Below are 24,296 nucleotides of genomic sequence, written 5' to 3' on the forward strand. Positions count from 1 at the left end.
TTTAAATAAACAAATATGTACTTACACTCTCGTCTGGCTCGTGCCAATCATCCTTTGCGTGGAAGAAGCAAAACCAATCCTTGTCTAGGTGTGACAGTGAGAAGCACTGCCATCCGGGAGGAGCTCAAAGTAAAGCCGCTGCTCCTCCACATGGAGAGGAGCCAGATGAGGTGGTTCGGGCATCTGGTCAGGATGCCACCCGAGCGCCTCCCGAGGGAGGTTTTTAGGGCATGTCCGACCGGTTAAAGGCCACTGGGTAGACCCACGACACGTTGGGAAGACTATGTCTCCCGGCTGGTCTGGGAACGCCTCGGGATTCCCCGGGAAGAGCTGGACGAAGTGGCTGGGGAGAGGGAAGTCTGGGCTTCCCTGCTTAGGCTGCTGCCCCCGTGACCCGACCTCGGATAAGCGAAAGAAGATGGATGGATGGCTGGATGGATGGATGTATGGATGGATAGCTGGCATATGCAATCGAGAGATGTTTAATATAAGAGCAGAGTGTGTGGAGTTTGTGCTTTTGAAAGAAGGGGCCTGTTGCCTTGTGACCTGTGACGTCATCGAGTGTTTCAACGGAGCTGTGTTTTTTAGCTTTAGCAGTTAGCAGCGCACTTTGCTGGCTTAGACACCAGCTCTTTTGAATCTTTTCACCGGACTGTGTTACCTCTGCTTGATAAAAAGATTGAATGCGCTTCAATGGCTGTCATATCATCTTGTCAACAAACGGGGTATTGTTTGGATGGCAAGTTTGTCAAGTTAATCATTGATTTGTTGTTCTATCTTCCCCCTGTCTATGTGTGTGTATGTTGTTGTCTGCTATGACACAGTGAGATGGTGCCTCTTCCTATTTGATATCAAGTTCATTTTAGTGTGGTGATGCTTGTTGTTTTCACTTGTTAGAAGATGTTTCCTGCATGAACTTGCTGCACTTACGCTGTCGACATAAATCCACATCAAAATTAGCGTCCCACGTTACAGCAAGCTATTGCTAATGGTGTTGTAACAGGTCTAGAAATAATTAATTACGTTACTTGTTACTAGTAAGAGTAACAACGTTACTAACACCGTTATTATATAACGCCTTTATTACGAACACTGGTGACACCACACACATACACATGACGTACACGTGTCCTGGGCATGACGTTAAAGTGCATCCGGCAGTGGAGGCTCCTCTATGGGGTCTTGGGGCACTGGGAGGTTAACCCCTTTACTACTGTTACCCCAGGTGGCCCTTGGCAAAGGCCTAGTACCTGACTGCCCCCTAGCCAGGTATACGGTGAAGACCTCAACTTTGGAGCAGGCGGAAGACGGTAGATGTAAGAACTACCACAACAGCTGCAATAGCGGGGGGGTCTTGGGGCAATGGGAGTTTAACCCCTTTACCACTGTTACCCCAGGTGGCCCTTGGCAAAGGCCCAGTACCTGACTGCCCCCGAGCCAGGTAAACGGTGAAGACCTCAACGGCGGTGCAGGCGTAAGACGGTAGATTTAAGAACTACCACAACGGCTGCGATAGCGGAAGAAGGCTGCAGCAGAAAAGGGTCCCCAGTCGTCTTGGACTCCATGCCACTGGACCTAGACCCGATTTTGTCAAGGATCGTGTGGTGACTGTCTGTGCACCAGTCTCCCCACGTTAAACAAAGTCATCCTCCATAAAGGGCTACACCCCTCCTTGTTGGAGTGACCACCGATGATGATGATGATGATGATGACACATGACGGGCACTCCCTCGAGTGAAACGGTCTTTTCGAATTTAAAGTGTTATCTCTTTAATGAATTTCAATATCATTCACAAATGTTAGTAAAACTCCACATTCCATGTTTTTTACACAACCAAGAAAAAAGGCTCCACAGCAAAGCCCTTCTCATTAGTAATGAGCCCACTTTCATGCACCACTTACGCACGTGTCCCTCCCTCGGCAGAGTGGGCGTGACCATAGGCAGGATGGGAGAGTACAATCGGACAAACGGTCTGTACTCAACTTAAAGCGTGTAAAACAAAACTTAAAAGGGGAACTGCACTTTTTTGTGTAATTTTGCCTATCATTCACAATCATTATGAAAGACATGACGACTGATAGATTATATTTTTCATGCCTTCTAACTTGTAAATAAACGTACATTTGGGAGGTCCTCTATTTCACCCATAAAATCCAATAAATAATCATTCACAAAGCGTTAAAGGCCTACTAAAATGAGATTTTCTTATTCAAACGGGGATAGCAGGTCCATTCTATGTGTCATATTGCCATATTTTTGCTGAAAGGATTTAGTAGAGAACATCCACGATAAAGTTTGCAACTTTCGGTGCTGACAGAAAAGCCCTGCCTCTACCGGAAGTTGCAGACGATGACGTCACAAGTGTGGGGGCTCCTCACATATTCACATTGTTTATAATGGGAGCCTCCAACCAAAAGTGCTATTCGGACCGACAAAACGACAATTTCCCCATTAATTTGAGCGAGGATGGAAGATTTGTGTTTGAGGATATTGATAGCGACGGACTAGAAAAAAAAAAAAAACGCGATTGCATTGGGACGGATTCAGATGTTTTTAGAGACATTTATTAGGATAATTCTGGGAAATCCCTTATCTTTCTATTGTGTTGCTAGTGTTTTAATGAGTTTAACAGTACCTGATAGTCGGAGGTGTGTGTCCACGGGTGTGTTGACGCGCAGTGTCTCAGAGGAGTCGCCGCAAGCTATGGACGGCACAAATTCAGCTGATCTCCGGTAGGAGGCGACATTTTACCACAATTTTCTCACCGAAACATGCTGGTTGACATTCTGTCGTGATTCATGTTCGCTTGATCCATAGTAAAGTTTCACCTCCAGGAATTTTAAACAAGGAATCACCGTGTGTTTGTGTGGCTAAAGGCTAAAGCTTCCCAACTCCATTGTTCTACTTTGACTTCTCCAATATTAATTGAACAAATTGCAAAAGATTCAACACAGATATCCAAAATACTGTGTAATTAGGCGGTTAAAGCAGACGACATTTAGCTGTGTGTGCGTGCAGCGCTCGTATCACCTAAAAACCTGTGACATCTTGCGTACACGTCATCATTACACAACGTTTTCAAGACGAAACTCTGAGGAAATTTAAAATCGCAATTTAGTAAACTAAACGGGCCGTATTGGCATGTGTTGCAATGTTAATATTTCATCATTGATATATAAACTATCAGACTGCCTGGTGGGTAGTAGTGGGTTTCAGTAGGCCTTTAACAATACACCATTAAACTAACAATATCACTAATACTTAATATTCAAGTCCATCCATCCATCCAGCCATTTTCTACTGCTTGTCCTTTTTGGGGTCGCTGGAGCCTATCTCAGCTGCATTCGGGCGGTAGGCGGGGTACACCCTGGACAAGTCGCTACCTCATCGCAGGGCAAACACAGATAGACAACATTCAAACTCACATTCACACACTAGGGACCATTTAGTGTTGCCAATCAACCATGTACCATTGTACCATGAATTAATTAACGTGGACACCGACTTAAACAAGGTGAAAAACTTATTGGGGTGTTACCATTTAGTGGGCAATTGAACGGAATATGAACTGTACTGTGCAATCTACTCATAAAAGTCTCAATGAATCAATCAATCAACCTATCCCCAGGTGCATGTCTTTGGAGGTGGGAGGAAGCCGGAGTACCCGAAGGGAACCAAAGCAATCACGGGGAGAACATGCAAACTCCACACTGAAAGACCCCAAGCCCAGGGATCGAACCCAGGACCCACTTATTGCGAGGCACACGCACTAACCTCTGTGCAGGACCTATTGTGCAAAACAATAATTTTTTCCCTATCAGTACCTGTTTTTGTGTATTTGGGATCTGCATAAGTCCTGGAAATTTGAAATCAAACCATGGTAGGCGTAGCGGAGATATAAAACAATCTTGCGTTCCTTCACTCCCTCCAAGTAAGCCGTTTGGAATTCGCCCAATTTGTGAGGTTTTCCAATTTGGTGGCGTCAGCGGCTATCTCCATATATGGTTAAGTTTCGCCTAACGAGCATTGCGCAAGCCCACCATTGTAGCCTCACAACATTGCAACATTTTCCGCAACTTTATGAAAAAGCTGCTGCGAAATGAGGCATTTTTGACTGCAGCTATCACACAATAGGAAAGAAAAACAAGTTAATTCAGAGTATATCATACAAACCCTGTTTCCGTATGAGTTGGGAAATTGTGTTAGATGTAAATATAAACGGAATACAATGATTTGCAAATCATTTTCAACCCATATTCAGTTGAATATGCTACAAAGACAAGATACTTGATGTTCAAACTCATAAACTTTATTTTTTTTGCAAATAATAATTAACTTAGAATTTCATGGCTGCAACACGTGCCAAAGTAGTTGGGAAAGGGCATGTTCACCACTGGGTTACATCACCTTTTCTTTTAACAACACTCAATAAACGTTTGGGAACTGAGGAAACTAATTGTTGAAGCTTTGAAAGTGGAATTCTTTCCCATTCTTGTTTTATGTAGAGCTTCAGTTGTTCAACAGTCCGGGGTCTCCGCTGTCGTATTTTACGCTTAATAATGCGCCACACATTTTCGATGGGAGACAGGTCTGGACTGCAGGCGGGCCAGGAAAATTCCCCCACTCTTTTTTTACGAAGCTGTTGTAACACGTGCTGAATGTGGCTTGGCATTGTCTTGCTTAAATAAGCAGGGGCATCCATGAAAAAGACAGCGCTTAGATGGCAGCATATGTTATTCCAAAACCTGTATGTACCTTTAAGCATCAATGGTGCCTTCACAGATGTGTAAGTTACCCGTGCCTTGGGCACAAATGCACCCCCATATCATCACAGATGCTGACTTTTGAACTCTGCGTCGATAACAGTCTGGATGGTTCGCTTCCCCTTTTGGTCCAAATGACACAATGTTGAATATTTCCAAAAACAATTTGAAATGTGGACTCGTCAGACCAAGGAACACTTTTCCACTTTTCATCAGTCCATCTTGGATGATCTCGGGCCCAGAGAAGCCGGCAGCGTTTCTGGATGTTGTTGATAAATGGCTTTCGCTTTGCATAGTACAGCTTAAACTTGCACTTACAGATGTAGCGACCAACTGTATTTAGTGACAGAGGTTTTTCTGAAGTGTTCCTGAGCCCATGTGGTGATATCCTTTAGAGATTGATTTCGGTTTTTGATGCAGTGCCGTCTGAGTGATCGAAGGTCACGGTCATTCAATGTTGGTTTCCGGCCATGCTGCTTACGTGGAGTGATTTCTCCAGATTCTCTGAACCTTTTGATGATATTATGGACCGTAGATGTTGAAATCCCTAAATTTCTTGCAATTGCACTTTGAGAAACTTTGTTCTTAAACTGTTTGACTATTTGCTCACGCAGTTGTGGACAAAGAGGTGTACCTCGCCCCATCCTTTCTTGTGAAAGACTGAGCATTTTTTGGGGAGCTGTTTTTATACCCAACCATGGTACCCACCTGTTCCCAGTTAGCCTGCACACCTGTGGGATGTTCCAAATAAGTGTTTGATGAGTATTCCTCAACTTTAACAGTATTTATTGCCACCTTTCCCAACTTCTTTGTCAAATGTTGCTGGCATCAAATTCTACAGTTAATGATTGTTTGCAGAAAAAAAATGTTTATCAGTTTGAACATCAAATATGTTGTCTTTGTAGCATATTCAACTGAATATGGGTTGAAAATGATTTTCAAATCATTGTATTCCGTTTATATTTACATCTAACACAATTTCCCAACTCATATGGAAACGGGGTTTGTATATAATCGATGCTTTAGTAAAAGTTGATCAAATAGAACGTGTAAAGCAGTCCAGACTTGGTACAAGGAGTAGAGGCCAATCAGCCTTGCCCCAACTATTATTCTCAAACAAGGCTGCCCTCCCGTGGTCAAACAAAGGACTGAATCGGTTGTTTTTGTTTGAGAATTTAGAACCAATGCCCTTTACAGTCATCATAAAATGATTATTTTTGCTCAAAGTGACCAGGCATTGACTTTTATGTGATGTACAATTGACTGTCCTTTGACCTTCAACTCCGACACTAATAATAATGAACTATGATGGATGACTTCTGAGACTAGACTTCAAAGATTTTTAATTGTCATTTTCCCCTTACCTGCGACATATGGAAGAAACGAGTTAGTTTTTTAAACTTTTACTGTAAATATTCGGTGTTTCACAGCAAACCTTACCCACAAAACCAAATAAACATGATTGTGCTTGGGTAAACATGATTCTGTATTCACGTAATCTTGTCTGTACTCCTGCGTTGAGGTGGCGACTTGTCCAGGGTGTACGCCGCCTTCCGCCCGATTGTAGCTGAGATAGGCACCAGCCCCCCCCCCCACGATCCCAAAAGGGAATAAGCGGTAGAAAATTGATGGATTGTCTGTACTTTTTATTTTTCAACTATAGCATTAGTTTACCTTCTGTACCTTTTTATCCGTGCACATTATTTCTGTCAATTGTATGTTTTTATTGGTATACAGAATATGTAAAAGCTCTTAACTTTACTATTCTTTAGTCTTTTTTATTTTACAATTAAAGAAACGGTAACCTGGTGCAAGTTAACACAAAACATCAGTAATTGCTGAGCCATGGAGAAGACGTAGCATTAAATAAACTTTTGCTTTTTTTCTACTTCTTCTCTGACAAGGTAAATTGTGTAAATTATGTAACTTCAAACTTCCAAAATCACATTACACAGTATTTTCAAAATCAACTAAACCGGAGGTTCTAAAACTTTTTTCCACCAAGTACCACCTCAGAAAACGTTTGGCTCTCCAAGTACCACCATAATAACTAGCATTAAAATACCGATACAGTAGCGTAATATGCCTAACTATGTATTAAAAACAAAGCAGGCTTTATTTAACAAGTATATATTGGTTACTGCAACATTACAAAGTTTGAACAGTTACACTGTTTTAAATATCTATGGGATTCTTTGGCAAACCACTAGATGGGGCCCAGTTTTGAGAATCACCGAACTAAACCATCACCAAAACCTACACACATGAAAACACTGAACAAAGAGAGCACAGTCCACTATTCTAATTTCTTGTGTGTTAAACATATGCGGCCAATAAAGCTGATTCTGATCGGTAGTGTAGTAACGAGCTGCTTTCAGAGGGATGTGTCCATCTATCCCCACCGTAATGATTCATTAGAAAGTCATATGGCGAAACTCCCCACTGGCTTGGGCAAATATTAAATTGACTTAATGACAGAGATGAGTGCAAAAGGCAGCATTGATTTTTCTAAAAAAGAACAACAAGAGCATATTTTTTGTTTATTCAAAAAGAAAACATACAAACCACTGCAGTAAATTTACAGTAACAAAGAACATCGAGAATACAGTGGAATCTCAATTTTCGACAAAAATATTCACCAGAAATTTGCCGTTTTTTTTTTTTTACAGCCTGGGTTATCGTACAGCCGAACATTGCACTTGGGAAACAAATCTGATTCCATGGAATCGAGTGTCTGAACTAAGAATCCCACGCTTGGTGACTCAGTCCCTCTCAAGTGTTTGAGTAAGACTGCAAAATAAGCCACCATGGGGCCAAAGAAAGTTGCAAGTGCCAGCACTTTAATAAGGGAGGTTAGAAACACTATCGAATTCTAGCAAGTACTTGTTGCAAAGTATGAAGGTGGCATCTGTGTGGATCTCTCCTGCCCCTGCCAACATGTCGTCAGTCAAGGTAAAAATCATGCTTATTTATCTATTTAATTCCTAATTTATATGTATTTTGCATTATTTTCCAGATGTAACACTACAATTACCGATCTACACTAAGTTCGATATAATTTGGCCCAATATAATGCGATTGACTATGTAATGCTTTGTGTATTTTTGTTTTACATTATTTCTAACGGGGAAAACTGGTTCTTTTTATCTTGCTTTGGAACCAAAGGACCAATGTATGTTTTTAATATGACAATGTTCACCTTCAACAACAATCTTGTTTAAATAGCTCAAATGGAAACTCAACTCAGTCCAGAAAACTAGAAATTGGTAAACTTTTGCCATGGAATTTAATCAAATCGACCGATGGCTGGTCTAATGGTCAACTTATCAATTAACTCCTTGCAGTATTCTATTGATAGTAGGGGGGCAACAGTTTGTATGAGGGTCCATCACTAGGTGGTGCCTGTACATAATGTATATCTAATCGGAACAAAGGTTGAAGGTTAAGATAAACATTCTCCTCCAATAACAATTGAAACGTTAGTGCAGAGTAAAATTTACTTCGTGCAACTATCCTGATTAGTCTTTTTTTTCCTAAGGTATCATACCTGGGGAGTGATTATTATTTATGTCCTATGGAAAGGCACACATTTGGGACTCTTGCCAGAATAACACACTTAACATAAGCTAGAAATGTTGAATATTTAACTGACCTAACCTTTTTAAATATATAAATCAAATATTGATTAAATAAAGAAAATACCTGGGATACACCTAAATATCAATTGCTGGGGAGTTGCGCCAACGATACTTCTTTGTGGAATCCCTTGGTTTCAAAACTTCAAAAGTCTTGGTCAATGTATTTCAGTCGCAGCACAACCTCTTATAAGAATGTAATGTATTGGTCAAACCAAGCAGTCTTGGTTTCCTTTGCAACTTGATGACATCTAAACTCAAAACTAGATATTAGAGGATCCTTTAGGAATGAACAAAGTACACCATACTTAAAGGTCATCATGTAAATTAAGCGTTGTGGGGAATGCTGCACCTGTTGTGAGTTAATAACCAAACATATTGTTTGACTTTTCCCCCACAATTATAATTGCATTCTGACATTTCAGTATATTTGAAAGATGCTCAAGGGTGTGATCTTTCTTCAGTGCTCCAGTCCGTAGAGGCGAACAAGCAGGTCCAACATCACTTTTCATCCAGTCTATGAGTAACCATCCCCAGTGTGATCCTCCTGGAAAGGGTAGGTGAGTGCAGGGGGGAAGCCCTGATTCCGAGGCTGTTCGTCCAACAACAATAAATCCTCCACATCCTTCCCTTTGTAACGCCGTCTTGCAATCTTGACCGTTACTTTTCTCCCTTGAAACACTTTCAGAGCCTCTTTGGAAGCCATGGAACAGGCGGCGGTCTCGTCGCGCCCATAGCCTGTGCCCATGTAGACGGTTCGACAGCGGATTTCACACACGTGGCCTTCCTTTTGTGTGCGGCCTGCAGGGAGGCCAGTAATGTCCTTCAGCGGCACAAAGACGCAGGTAAGCGTCTGCTTACATGACTCCACGCAGCTTCGGAGTATTTCAAAATGGTCCAAGTTAGGACCGAACCCTCCGGCAGAGACCAACTTCCAGGCCACAGCTTTGTAGAGGCGATTGAAGAAAGGCTGGTGCTCGGCCGGAGCCTGTGGTGAAGGCCCGCATTTCTGACTCATGGGTCGTGTGGATGTTTTCCCAGCAGGTTGACTGTCTGGCTCATTAGGACCGTATCTGGCTCTTTTTGCACAGCTGCCATCAGTAGCTCCTTCACAGAATACAACAGAAAGGACAGAGAAATAACATTAATGAGAAAAGAGATGTGGGTGCGTAAACAAGATGACTCAGAATTTATACTGAAGTTATGCAGGGATAGAGAATAGAAAAACATACATTGCTCATTTAAGACAGGCTACAAAAGACATACAGAGAAATGTCTATGGATGTCCTCACTTTTCAAGGTCATTGTGTATATTAGATCTGGATCTGATCAACCTAAGTCTAAGAGCATTAACGGATGAAGTCTGATTGTATGAGAGTTGCGATCTACACTCAGAGTTCGATATAACGCAGCCTAATATTGTGACGTCTCGGTGGCATTGTGGTGACGAGTTGTTCTCTTGTGGGTGCAGCGGAAGATGGAACACAGCGTGAGGGTAGGGATAAGAATTTATTTATATAATAAAACAAACTAAGAACAGAAACACTTGCACAAAGGCACTAACACAAAACCAACAAAACTAGCTTGGGAGCTAGAAAGAACAAAGGGCGCTAGCGTGGAAGCTAGGGACATAAACAAACAAAATAGCATATAAGCTAACAAGTATACAAACATAAATTTACCACAATGTTGGAAGAGCGGCGTCAGCTTTTGCGTGTAGCAAGCAAGAGTCCAAGACTGAATGTCAAACAGAGGCGGGCATATATAGGGAGATAAATAATCAAGGGCAGGTGCGCGTGGTCAAAGCAGATACAGGTGACACTAAATGGGTAACTATGACAACGGAAACAAAACCAAGAAGTGCCACAAAGAACTGAGGAAGACAAATACTAGACAGAATGTGATAAACAGAACCAAAACCAGAATATGCCATGATCCAAGACGTGGATCATGACAAGTATAATGCAATCGTGCAGACCCCGAATTTTCATTTGTTATTTTTCTATCAGTCAATCACATTGTTGTCAATCACGACCAGACAAACAACGGTCCATCAAGTGAGTCACTTTAAAGGGGAACATTATCACCAAACCTATGCAAGCGTCAATATATACTTTGATGTGGCAGAAAAAAGACCATGTATTTTTTTAACCCGATTTCCGAACTCTAAATGGGTGAATTTTGGCAAATTAAACGCCTTTCTGTTTATCGGTCTTTTAGCGATGACGTTAGAACGTGACGTCACCGAGGTAACACACCCGCCATTTTCATTTTCACATTACAAACAACAGGTCTCAGCTCTGTTATTTTCCGTTTTTTCGACTATTTTTTGGAACCTTGGAGACATCATGCCTCGTCGGTGTGTTGTCGGAGGGTGTAACAACACTAACAGGGAGGGATTCAAGTTGCACCACTGGCAAGAAATCTGCCGCCAGACCCCCATTGAATTTGCCAGAGTGTTTGCACATTTTACCGGCGGTGCTAAAGCAGACATGGCACAGAGATGTATGGATAACTTGCAGATGCATTTGCATCGATTAAGTCAACGAAATCACAAAGGTGAGTTTTGTTGATGGTGTTGACTTATGTGCTAATAACATATTTGGTCACGGCATGACTGCCAGCTAATCGATGCTAACATGCTATGCTAATCGATGCTAACATGCTATTTACGCTAGCTGCATGTACATTTGAAACTAGATACCCACATTTAATGCGAAACAAACACTTACCAATCGACGGATTTAAGTTGCTCCAGTGTCACAAGATGCGAAAGTCCTGATCGTTTGGTCCGCACATTATACAGGCAATGCAATAAGGCAGCCATCCTATGGGCCACTTCATTAGGTACACCCATGCTATGACCGAATAGCGTCAATAGCTATTCGCTCAATAGCTTCAATTTCTTTCAATTTCGTTTTTGCTATCTGCCTCCATACTCCGACCATCTGTTTCAATACATGCGTAATCTGTTGAATCGCTTAAGCCGCTGAAATCCGAGTCTGAATCCGAGCTAATGTCGCTATATCTTGCTATGGTAACCGCCATGTTGTTTGTATTGGCAGCACTGTATGACGTCACAGGGAAATGGACAGTCGCATCGCAAATAGCGAAAATCAAGAACTTTAAAGCTTTTTTAGGGATATTTCGGGAGGTGTAAAATTTTGAAAAAACTTTGAAAAATAAAACAAGCCACTGGGAACTGATTTTTATTGTTTTTAACCCTTTTGAAATTGTGATAATGTTCCCCTTTAATATAGGTCATGACACATGCCATGCGTGTACATGTTTTACAGTACATACGCTGTCTGGCTAGCTCAACTGCATACAAACAAAACATGAACTGTTGGTTAATACTTTACAGATACTGTAATATGATTGTTCCATGTTTTTCAGTTAGTACAAATTGGCGTCATATCACGGTGTTGTACACTAAAAACTTAAACGCATTGTGTGCTGACATAGAGGCTATCTTTTCTCTTGCCGTAGTTAGCTTTTACGGCTATTACTGTAGCATGGCGATCAAAAACAATTCCTCAGTGTTCGCTTTAACAAGAACAACGGTGAGACAGTCCCCACATCTGCGGTCCCCTCCAAGGATTCTCATTGTATCCCATTGGGTTGAGTTTTTTCTTGCCCTGATGTGGGATCTGAGCTGAGGATGTCGTTGTGGCTTCTGCAGCCATTTGAGACACTTCTGATTAAGGGCTATATAAATAAACTTTGATTGATAAACTGTGAAACTCCTTTTCCTTAAACGTGCTAAACTTCATATAAACTCTGCTGTCCTTAAATGCAATATTTTCCTTTTTCTAGCATTGATCGCTTTCGTTTAAAAACGATCTTGGATCGATACCTATCTTCCGGAAGGCAAACTTGCAGATATCGATGTAGTTGCATCTAAGAAATATAAATCAATTAATTCACTAATCGTTGCACCGCGACAAGGAATTATGTTAAATGTAGATTAAAACCATCATATGTCCCCTTTAACCTCTAAAGGCCTTAGTGGCCACATGCGTGGACAGCACCTTTTAGCTCTTATTTCCAAAATTGTGTACACTACTGATTTGGGGTCTTATGCCGACATATGGACACTTATACTGCTATCTGGTGGTGTCAGAAGAGTATAACATACAATAGAATTTGGGAAAACAAGTGTGTGTACTTATGGACTAATAAGTACATCATATATAAAAAGATGATTTTTAGTTTTTATTCTCATAAGTGTCCAATAAGCCCAAATAGCAAAGAGAAATTAAAAATACACGACTTGTCCAGGGTGTAAGTAATTTTTTATGTAATTTAACACCATCATAAGTCATCTTTAAGCCACTTAAGAATTTAAAAACGTTGCAAAATTATATAGTTTACTTTAAGATAATATGCAAAATGTATTCAAAATGTATTGCATGCGTACTTTATTATTATTTCTTATTGTGAGTGTGAATGTTGTCTGTCTATCTGCGTTGGCCTTGCGAGGAAGTGGCGACTTGTCCAGGATGTACGCAGCCTTCCGCCCGAATGCAGCTGAGATAGGCTCCAGCAACCCCCCGCGACCCCGAACGGGACAAGCGGTAGAAAATGGATGGATGGATGGATGGATGTACACAAACAGCTTGGGCCTTAAGAGGTTAAGAATAATACTAGACTGCACTATGACCCTGGAGCACATTACATGGTAAATGGGTTGTACTTGTATAACGCTTTCTACCTTTTTAAGGAACTCAAAGTGCTTTGACACTATTTCCACATTCACCCATTCACACACTGATGGCGGGAGCTGCCATGCAAGGCGCTAACTAAGACCCATCAGGAGCAAGGGTGAAGTGTCTTGCTCAGGGACATAACAGACAAGACTAGGATGGTAGAAGGTGGGATTCGATAACCATGAACCCTCAGGTTGCTGGCATAGCCACTCTCCCAACTGCACAGCCACTCTCCCAACTAGGGCTGGGGGATATATCGATATACTCGATATATCGCGGGTTGGTCTCTGGGCGATATAGAAAATGACTTAATCGTGATATTCGAGTATACGTTCTTACGCAGTTGCTTTTAGCTGCTGGCATTACACTACAGGCTCTCCTCGCTCTTTCCTGTCTCTCTTTCTCACAGAAAAGCAAGCGCACCTTCTTACATACGTCACATACTGTCACGTCGCACGTCACATACGTATACGCCCTCCTCGAGCAGAGAGGTAGCAGCATGGGTAACGTTAGCTTGGATGCTAGCAGAGCCGTGCAAGTGGTAAAACGAGAGAAAGAAGGTGCAAATGAAGGAAGAATTAATTCCCAGGAAAAACAGTAGGGGGTCCATCATCTGGCGATGGTTTGGCTTCAAGTGGGAATATGTCAAACAGACAACCGTAATAAGTCAAGCATGTGGCACAAGCGTTTCTATAAAAAGTAGCATTACTGTGCTAATATGAAGCGTCTTTTAAAAAGTCACCTGCTAGATTGATTGATTGAAACTTTTATTAGTAGATTGCACAGTTCAGTACATATTCCGTACAATTGACCACTAAATGGTAACACCCAAATACGTTCTTCAACTTGTTTAAGTCGGGGTCCACGTTAATCAATTCATTGTAGAATGGAGTGCTTCAAACTGCATATCAACATCTCCGTTCGGTGCCACACCATCAAAATGCTGAGGCAAACATTTCCATATCAACACCGTATCAAAAAAAAATTAATTTATTAACGTCCGTAGTAACCTACCACATGGCGAAGGACGAGCACTGTTTGATTTCCTATTATGCAGCTCATATATATTTGACACTTAAAATGTCTCCGACAATCTTGCACTTTCTGTTTTGGAAAAGACATGAACATTTGTGCCACTGCTTAATAACTGTTTAATAAATACACTTTTGGTCAATTGACTTAGTTGTGATTTCCCTCTTTGCATGAAAGTTTAAAATGAACATATATTAATGCAGTATGAAGAAGAATGTTTTAATGTAGACACATAGAATCATCATACTGCTGTGATTATATGTATCAAGTGTTCATTCAAGTCCAAGGCAAAAAATCGAGATATATATCGTGTATCGCGATATGGCCTAAAAATATCGAGATATCAAAAAAGGCCATACCGCCAAGCCCTACTACCAACTGCGCCACACCGTTTAAGGATAAACCCATCCTATGTCACAATAATAAAGAACATGTCACCTTTGTACACAAACCAGTGCACTTCTAGTTTGCCTACATCGCACACAAAGTGTGCTTTTTTTGATCGAATTTGTTTTACCTGTTGCAGCGCTCCACTTTCCTTTGGCCATGGCTTCATTTCGACTCTTATGAACAGGAGGATCTCCAGCGACTATTCCTTCACCCATCTCTTTGATCTTGTCCATGACAGCTTGAGGATAGCTTCGGGAAGAGGGTGGTAAGAAATGCTTAGACTTATTTTTTTCTCATGCTGATCTTAAAGGCCTACTGAAACCCACTACTACCGACCACGCAGTCTGATAGTTTATATATCAATGATGTAATATTAACATTTCAACACACGCCAATACGGCCTTTTTAGTTTACTAAATTGCAATTTTAAATTTCCCGCGGAGTGTCGTGTTGAAAATGTTGCGGTATGATGACGCGTATGATGACGCGTGCGTTTGACGTCTCGGGTTGTAGCGGACATTATTTTCCAGCCCGATCCAAAATATAGGTAGTCTGCTTTAATCGCATAATTACACAGTATTCTGGACATCTGTGTTGCTGAATCTTTTGCAATTTGTTCAATTAATAATGGAGAAGTCAAAGTAGAAAAATGGAGGTGGCAAGCTTTTTGCCTTTAGCCACACAAACACACGGTGTTTCCTTGTTTAAAATTCCCGAAGGTGAAGCTTTACTATGGATCAGAGCGGTCAAATGAACATGGATGACCACATGTCATCTGGCAGTTTTTGGTGAGAAAATTGTGGTAATAAGTCGGCTCTTACCGGAGACATCAGCGGAGCTTCGGTCCTGCTGCAGCTGCGTGACTTCCCTCAGACACAGGGTCAACACACCCGTGGCCACACCCCTACGACTTTCGGGTACTATTTAATCTCACTAAAACACTAGCAACACAATAGGCAGATAAGGAATTTTCCAGAATTATCCTAGTAAACTCACTACTACTGACCATGAAGTCTGATAGTTTATATATCAATGATGAAATATTAACATTGCAACACATGCCAATATGGTCGGTTAAGTTTACTAAATTACAATTTTAAATTTCCCGTGGAGTTTCTTGTTGAAAACGTTGCGGAATGATGACGCATGTTTGTGACGTTATTGGTTGGAGGGGACATATTAGCACAGCACCACACACGGCTATAAGTTGTCTCTTTTCATCGCATAATTACACAGTAATTTGGAAATCTGTGCTGCTGAATCCTTTGCAATTTGTTCAATTAATAATGGGGACTAAAAGAATAATGCTGTTGGTGGAAAGCGGTGGATTGCAGCTGCCTTTAGCACCGAAACACAGTCTGTGTTTCTTTGTCTGTTGTGAAGCTTTAACACAGAGCAGTCAAGCGAACATGTTTCTCTACGTCAACCAGCAAGTTGTTGGATGGGAATACTGTGATATTAAGTCAGCTCTCGGCGGATTATGCGACTTCCTCTTGCAGCTCAAAAAGGCAGCTGTGATCTTGGCTCCTGCATTGGCTTCTCTGAGAGACACTGGCGTTCACCGCAGCCCTCCGACTTTCAGGTATGGCTTTACAATCTCACTAAAACACTATTAAAAAAATAAGCAGATAAGGGATCTTCCAGAATTATCCAAGTAAATGTGTCTAATTACATCTGAAACGGTCCCACTGCCACCGCCTGGAGACGTCCCTTTTGCTTTTTTTTTTTTTGTGCTTTACTAACTTTCTTCATCCACAAATCTTTCATCCTCGCTCAAATTAATGGGGATATTGTCGCTTTCTCAGTCCGAATAGCTCTAGCTGCTGCTGGCTGTGATTGTAAACAATGTGAGGAGCCCTACAACCCGTGACGGCACGTGCACATGGTCTGCTACTTCCGGTAAAGGCAAGGCTTTTTTATTAGGGACCAAAAGTTGCGAACTTTATCGTTGATGTTCTCTACTAAATATGTATGGCAATATCGCGAAATGATCAAGTATGACACATAGAATGGACCTGCTATCTCTGTTTAAATAGGAAAATCTCATTTCAGTAGGCCTTTAAAGTGCTCTCTACCTGCAGCCAAGGAAAACGTTGTTTGCCCAGACCATTGACAGGGACAGCAGCCTGTCCAGACTGCTGTTGGAGACTCCTACTTCCACTGAGGGGTACGCCTCCATGTTCTTCAGGATGAACTCTCTCCGAGCACACCATTGTTTGTTGCTCTCACAATAGCCCCTGAAAGTGTTGATCCACTGGACGACTTGTGGGTTCTGGCCCAGATACTCGGAAACTACGTCATTCTCTCTCCTCAACTCTGCCATCCCTGCGATAAAACAATGCACAACTATGTAAATACGCGAACATAATCATGAAAAGCAGGTTACTTTAAACAATCACCAAGTTAGTTTTGTGGTTGTTACTACTACCTTGCCTTTCAAAATATAGGGCTAATTAATTGGGCTTGCTTGTAGCTACGTCACAATAACGAGCTGTGTCTTTTACAGATAATGACAGAATAGAAAGTTAGCGGCTCCGGTACAAAATTAACTATACATACATTCAATAAGCATTACGTTTTTTCGTTCATTTCAACTTGTTTTATCGAATTACCAAGCTGTCTCCGCTGCGAGGTGTTGCTACCAGTTACTGCATGACATGACCGACTAATGACGCAATAAGACGATGTTCCGTTTTTCACCGAAGAACTACAATTCCCAACAACGTATAACATTTTTTTTATAAATATACGTCACACATACGATAAAGTTGTACACAACATCCAATATGAGTGGTTTGAAACCTGATAAATCCGTTTTAAATTCGAGGAATTTTAAAGAACTACCCATATACATTATTTCCCCAGATGCTCGGTGTGTCCTGCCTACAAGTCCCGCCATGCTTTGGGGCAGTGACGTCCTTAAACAGCGACAACCGAGGTGGCGGTTTGTTATGCTAGATCTGCTTCATCTTTTCTGAATTAAATCACCTGAACTAAGATGATTCACGAGTTACTGTTGGCTTTGAGTGGATTCCCAGGGACCATTTTCACCTACAACAAAAGAACCGGTTTGCAGGTAAAGTGCGATGTGGCTGCTCGTCGTTAGTGCGTTTCAATGTTCGTCTTTTGACGTGTGTACATGAATTAGCTATATTTTTGCATCTGTTTCGCCTAAAGGTCTGTATTAAGGAGTAAAGTGGCAATAGGCATGACGGCAGCCTGTCCACGAAACAAGAATTAAAGTTATACTAATGGAATAGTAAATAATAAAGTCCATCCATACATCCATCTTCTTCTGCTTATCCGAGGTCGGGTCGCGGGGGCAGCAGCCTAAGCAGGGAAGACCAGACTTCCCTCTCCCCCATACTTGCCAACCTTGAGACCTCCGATTTCGGGAGGTGGGGTGCGATGAGGTGGCGACTTGTCCAGGGTGTACCCCGCCTTCCGCCCGATTGTAGCTGAGATAGGCGCCAGCGCCCCCCGCGACCCCGAAAGGGAATAAGCGGTAGAAAATGGATGGATGGATGGATGGGTGTATGTATAAGAAATACTTGACTAGCTATATATATATATATATATATATATATATATATATATATATATATATATATATAGGGACGGCGTGGCGCAGAGGGAGAGTGGCCATGCGCAACCTGAGGGTCCCTGGCTCAATCCCCACCTAGTACCAACCTCGTTGTGTCCTGAACAAGACACTTCACCCTCGCTCCTGATGGGTGCTGGTTAGCGCCTTGCATGGCAGCTCCCTCCATCAGTGTGTGAATGGGTAAATTTGGAAGTATGTCAAAGCGCTTTGAGTACCTTGAAGGTAGAAAAGCGCTGTACAAGTACAACCCATTTATCCTTTATATATATATATATATATATATATATAATAAATTATTGAATTTCAGTGTTCATTTATTTACACATACTGGTATACACACACAACACTCATTTACTCATTGAATTGTCCATCCTTGTTCTATTTTCTGTCACTATTTTTCTAACCATATGCATGTACAGTAGATGGCAGTATTGTCCTGTATAAGAGTGTCACAACATTGCTGTTTACGGCAGACGAAATGCTTTACGGTAGACAAAGACGTGACTGCTGTTGTTTTGTGTTGTTATCACGCTGGGAGGAAGTTAATGAAACTGCCTAACAATAAACCCACATAAGAAACCAAGAACTCGCCCTCGATCATTCTACAGTTATAAAGTCATTGGGCAGACACGCTGTTTATATTGTGGGAAAGCGGACGTGAAAACTGGCCGTCCTCACTCAGGTCCGCATGGAGCTGGAGGGGGCGTGGCCTCCAGCTCCGCCTGAATTTCGGGAGGAAATTTGTCCCGGGAGGTTTTCGGGAGAGGCACTGAATTTCAGGAGTCTCTCGGAAAATCCGGCAGGGTTGGCAAGTATGCTCCCCCCAGCCACTTCGTCCAGGTCCTTCCGGGGGATCCCGAGGCGTTCCCAGGCATTCGGGTGGCATCCTGATAAGATTCCCGGACCACCTCATCTGGCTCCTCTCCATGTGGAGGAGCAGCAGCTTTACTTTGAGCTCCTCCCCGATGGCAGAGCTTCTCACCCTATCTCTAAGGGAGAGCCCTGCCACCCGGCGGAGGAAACTCATTTCGGCCGCTTTTACCCGTGATCTTGTCTTTTCGGTCATGACCCACAGCTCATGACCCTAATAAATAATAATAAAGTATCAAGGGTTGGAATTGGGGGTTAAATCACCAAGAATGATTCCCGGGCGCGGCCACCGCTGCTGCCCACTGCTCCTCTCACCTCCCAGGGGGTGATCAAGGGTGATGGGTCAAATGCAGAGAATAATTTCGCCACACCTAGCCTCTGTGTGACAATCATTGGTACTTTAACTTTATGCATGCAATACATTTTGAATACGTATTGCATATTACCATATTTCCTTGAATTGCTGCCGGGGCGCTAATTAATTTAAAACCTCTTCTCACTCCTGCGCTTACCAAAGGCATGCGGTGAAAGTAAGCATGCGCTAATTATTTTAAAACCTCTTACTCCTGCACTTACCAAAGGCATGCAGTAAAAATTTGAGTGTGATGTAAGCTTGGACCTTAAATCCTTCTGAATAGCTCTTAATCTTCTTCCCTTTATGCGATTTCAAATTACCGGGTGTAGAGGTTAGCGGGGGGTGTATATTGCTGCGTCCCGGAAGAGTCAGTGTTGCAAGGGGTTCTGGGTGTTTGTTCTGTTGTGTTTATGTTGTGTTACAGTGCGAATGTTCTCCCGAAACGTGTTTGTCATTCTTGTTTGGTGTGGGTTCACAGTGTGGCGCATATTTGTAACAGTTTTAAAGTTATTTATATGGCCACCCTAAGTGTGACCTATATGGCTGTTGACCAAGTATGCCTTGATGGTCAAGCAATCCACTAATTCGCTCTCTCTGATTCTACTCCTCCCGCAAGAACGTTGCTGCGTATGCACACCTTCATAATTGGTTTTGTTTTTACCCCCTCTTAACCCTGTACATACATTGAAAATACACGCAACCTTGACACAAAATGCCAGATTTTCGAGGCATTTAAGAAACCCCGCCCGCAAAAGAGGACGTATGGTCAGTCTACAGTAGAAAAAAAAAGTTCGCCCTTCATTTACCACAATAATGACTAACCGCTTATCTCTCCCCGTGTCACGGGGGGTTTGGAGCCTATCCCAGCTGCACTGGGGTGGAAGGCAGGGTACAACCTGGACAAGTCGCCACCTCATTGCAGGGCCGACAGAGATGGACAGACAACATTCACACACTAGGGTACATTTAGTGTTGCCAATCAACACATTTTTCCATTTATAGTAATGCACCATAAAAACAAAAACTATACATTTTACTTAAAAAACAAACAAACTAAACTGGCAGCTCAGTTGACAGAATTCAAAAACTGGTCGTTTTTCACAATTTACGGTAATATGCTGTGAAAACACTGTTATTGTTTTTGTAAAATCTATTATAATTTTCCCAGCGTACAGCTTGATGGATAACTTGCTTTGAAATCACAAGTCACCAGATATTTAAGTGTTTACTTTTATTTTGTCAAAAAATATTTTGGAAAGTATAATAATATTTGTTGCAATAATATCCATCCATTTTCTACCGCTTATTCCCTTTCGGGGTCGTGGGGGGCGCTGGCGCCTATCTCAGCTACAATCGGGCGGAAGGCAGGGTACACCCTGGACAAATCGCCACCTCATCGCAGGGCCAACACAGATAGACGGACAACTTTCACACTCACATTCACACACTAGGGCCAATTTAGTGTTGCCAATCAACCTATCCCCAGGTGCATGTCTTTGGAAGTGGGAGGAAGCCGGAGTACCCGGAGGGAACCCACGCATTTACAGGGAGAACATGCAAACTCCACACAGAAAGATCCCAAGCCTGGATTTGAACCCAGGACTGCAGGAACTTTGTATTGTGAGGCAGACGCACTAACCCCTTGCCCCTTGCAATAATATAATAAGTTTAAATTATTGCATTTTCAGTACAGTATATATATATATATATATATATATATATATATATATATATCTATATCTATATCTAAAAATGGGAAAAACAAAAAAAAATTTTTTTTTTAAATATTAAGTGCTTTATTATAAAATATAATGTGGCAGGTGCGATTTGGCCCCCGGGTCTTAAGTTTGACACCTGTGTGCAACTGTATGAATTCTGCGCACATTTTGATCCACACTCACTTTTACAAAAGTGAGTGTGGATTTGTCTCAAAGTATCATCATTTATGTTTTGAAAAAAGATATACATTTAAACACTGTAAAGAATATGATACGATGCTCAAAGCGGGAAGAAAAAAAAAAACTCAAAAAAAAGGAGATATACATTTAAACACTGTTTAAATGTATATCTTGAAGTTGTCGCCACTATTTTGTCCCCAGACACGGTTGAAAATAAACATACAGGTTCACCGTTGTCACCACTATTTTGTCCCCAGACACGGTTGAAAATAAACATACAGGTTCACCCTGGTCACAACATTGGGTACACTTGCATGATTCAGAGAGTGCAAACAAAATAGTTTCTTTTGGCAACATTTATGTCATTGCATATCGCATTTCGGTGTTATTATGCGTATGCCACGATTAGATGAAAATAATATTTTATCCTACCTTTATTATGTATCTTTAAAGGGGACATTTAATAAAATAAAAAAACGGGCCCTCATTTAAACCATGCGCACTTTTGTGTCGTTGCTCATTTATTAGATGAAATGGAGAATCGTTCAAATTATTAATTGAAATAGAGAATCGTTCAAATTCAAACGATGCTCAACCCTACTTTAAATAGAAAATAAAGCAACTGAAGAGAAATATTGTAAGTTGTGGCAATTGTGAAATACTGAAAATCCCTATGTTCCTTGAAAGCCCCATGGGCTGTAAAAACGTTAAGGGTAACTGCAGATCTAAGTTGGAGAACACATTGCCAGCATGACTTCGAAATTGAGATGAAATACATATCCAAAACAAAAAAACACTTGAGCAAAGGAAAACAAAGGATAACAAATAAAGGTATATTCTGGAATGCAGATGCAGTAAAATGTCCAGAATAAAATAAAACTGAAATCTTTTGAACAATCCTCAATCCAGAAGGTGACCAGATCAGCCCTATAATCTAATCCAGACCTGGGAAATGAAGGCCCAGTGGCCACATGCAGCCCGTTGAGTTTTTCAATCTGGCCCGCCGGACATTCCCAAATAATTTTTTTAGATCTTAAAGATGGAAAGTTTAGCTGCCATTATGATGTGTATTGATGTTTTCTAATGACCATAAGTCTTCAACTATACAAAGTATTTCAATGGTTGGAATCTGCGCTTATGGATGATATACCAGTTACTATGGTCATCTCATTAGTTACTATGGAAACCTAATTAGTTACTATTGTCATGTAATTAGTTATTATGGTAATGTACGTCATAGCAGCTCATATGAGGCACCAAGCAGTGTGGGTGGGGAGCGTTTCCACAGACGCGGAAGGAGATTTTCACAACAAAGTTCTAAAGCTTAGTGATGTATCAGATATATTAGATTGTTGGTGGGTTTAATTTGTACCCTTCGTGTTCATATTTCACAGTTTGTTGCATTTTTGTTGCGTTTCACTTGATTGTAAAATGTTTTGATCGAAAAACTAAATATTTTGTCAATATTTAGAGTTTTATCGTTCATACAAAAATGTAAAATTCATTGTTTTTTAAGGCGGTCTGTCATAATGTTTTTAGCATTCAATGAGAAATTATTGTGAAGTTTTGTATTAGTTTTCATAAAAATAGATATACGGGCCCCCAGACACATTTTTTTCTCTAAATGTGGCCCTGAGTCAAAATAATTGCCCAGGCCTGATCAAATCAGTTGGTTCTTAGCAAATTTTCTGACATTTCCTGAAAGTTTTATCCAAATCTACCCATAACATTTTAAGTTATGTTGCTGACTAACAGACAAACCCCAATGATTACATCACCTCTAGGCGAAGGTAATAAAATATGCTTTTTCATACATACAATAGCTGACATGCAGCGTGTTTTTTCTTTTTTTCTTTTATATATAAAACTTTTAGCATATCTGCATGGGTTTGTTTTAATGGGTTTTTTTAAGGAAATATCTCAAAATGTCCTCCAAATTCTTAGGTATTTCATTGTACGGCCATCGGTGGAATACTGCTTTAATCAGAGCGGTCACTTATTTTGTCTGATTGAAAGTAACCTAGGTTAGCCTGTGGAATAAACAGCAGTTCAGACCAGCACCTTCATCACGCCGTAAGTTGTGTTTTCTTTCAGCCCTCAAACTTCTTTTTACCTTCAGGTGTCTCAGGACCTGCCATTCCTCCATCCCAGTGAGACCGGTGTCTTCAATCGACTCTGTAAACTGGGCTCCGACTACATTCGATTTACAGAGTTTATAGAGCAACACTCTGGCCATGTGCATCAACAAGTAAGTGCAACAAGGTTTTTATTGCATATTTAGCGCTTACAATCAATGTCTTTTTGTTTTTATTTTTGCTTGTTTTTTTTAATTGTATTTCTACAATGTGCTACGGGCCAATAAAAAACAAGCTTCTTGATTTTGGACACACCTACATAGATAGATAGATAGATAGTATTTTATTGATTTCTTCAGGAGAGTTCCTTTTAGGAAAATTAAAATTACACCCACAGAAAACCTGATTTACAAACCCCTCTATTTTCAAACTTTTTTGTTTACAAACTTTTAGTTTGCGCCAAATATGCCTCTGTGTGCAAACCATGTCTCCGCTTTCAAGCACTTCAATCATTCATTCAGTCATTTTGTGTGGCGCTGGAAGCCTTAGAGCGCTGCCATTTCAGGGACATCACATCCTGAGCAGTACAGTACACAAGGGACCCCTACGTCCCATCCCTGTTTACACAGTCCATTAATCCGTCTCCAGTTCTCTAAGTTTCTTTTCTTGCTATTCACAAATCTTCATCTACTGTATTTTGCTTACACAAAAAGCCAACAAACCAGCCCGGACAAAATAAAGGAATAACTGTGGAATTACAATAGACTTAGAGAAGAGTGGAAAAGGAAGAAAACCCCGAAAGAAGCACTGTCCTTCGGCGCAGTATAACGCTCCCCCTAGTCCCCGCCTCGCTTTCTTCATTTTCTACCCTGCATCAAGTCTTTGCCTTGAGTGCGTATCCTTCCTCTTGTTGGGTGTGTGCCAAAAACATTCATGGGCAGCAAGTGAAAAGTTTTCACTTTTT

The 24,296-nt window shown here is 41.3% G+C and overlaps 2 protein-coding genes across 5 annotated transcripts in view; one reads left to right on the forward strand and one right to left on the reverse strand.

Annotated features, from left to right (window-relative positions):
* Positions 1-7,291: 7,291 nt before the first annotated feature.
* Positions 7,292-17,278, reverse strand: cdkn2aip (CDKN2A interacting protein). 4 transcript variants are annotated; one of them, XM_061887184.1, is made up of 4 exons: positions 17,143-17,278; positions 16,606-16,855; positions 14,658-14,779; positions 7,292-9,506 (listed from the first exon to the last, which is right to left on the reverse strand). In XM_061887184.1, exons 1-4 carry the CDS (start codon positions 17,261-17,263, stop codon positions 8,917-8,919), a joined length of 1,083 nt encoding a protein of 360 aa, XP_061743168.1. In that variant the 5' UTR covers positions 17,264-17,278; the 3' UTR covers positions 7,292-8,916. The 4 variants fall into 4 exon arrangements, with proteins under 4 accessions (XP_061743168.1, XP_061743169.1, XP_061743170.1 ...); XM_061887185.1 differs by having other exon boundaries at positions 17,090-17,201; XM_061887186.1 differs by having other exon boundaries at positions 17,106-17,192.
* Positions 17,279-17,424: 146 nt separating this feature from the next.
* The window catches only part of tubgcp4 (tubulin gamma complex component 4), a 36,369-nt gene continuing 29,497 nt past the window's right edge, over positions 17,425-24,296 (forward strand). The window contains exons 1-2 of the mRNA XM_061887182.1: positions 17,425-17,606; positions 23,377-23,505. Coding sequence (XP_061743166.1) covers positions 17,529-17,606; positions 23,377-23,505 — 207 coding nt within the window. The 5' untranslated portion in view covers positions 17,425-17,528. The remainder of the gene's footprint in view (positions 17,607-23,376; positions 23,506-24,296) is intronic.

This window comes from Nerophis ophidion, linkage group LG25 (genome assembly GCF_033978795.1).
Source record: "Nerophis ophidion isolate RoL-2023_Sa linkage group LG25, RoL_Noph_v1.0, whole genome shotgun sequence".
Lineage (NCBI taxonomy): Eukaryota > Metazoa > Chordata > Actinopteri > Syngnathiformes > Syngnathidae > Nerophis > Nerophis ophidion.

Bases quoted from the DNA above. Each gene is read 5' to 3' on its own strand.
- cdkn2aip (XM_061887184.1), bottom strand. From the start codon at position 17,263: ATGTTATACGTTGTTGGGAATTGTAGTTCTTCGGTGAAAAACGGAACA. The intron at 16,856-17,142 runs GTAATTCGATAA...GTTTTATCGCAG, and splicing joins CTCGCAGCGGAGACAGCTTG to GGATGGCAGAGTTGAGGAGA. The intron at 9,507-14,657 runs GTAAAACAAATT...TATTCTGTGAAG, and splicing joins AAAGTGGAGCGCTGCAACAG to GAGCTACTGATGGCAGCTGT.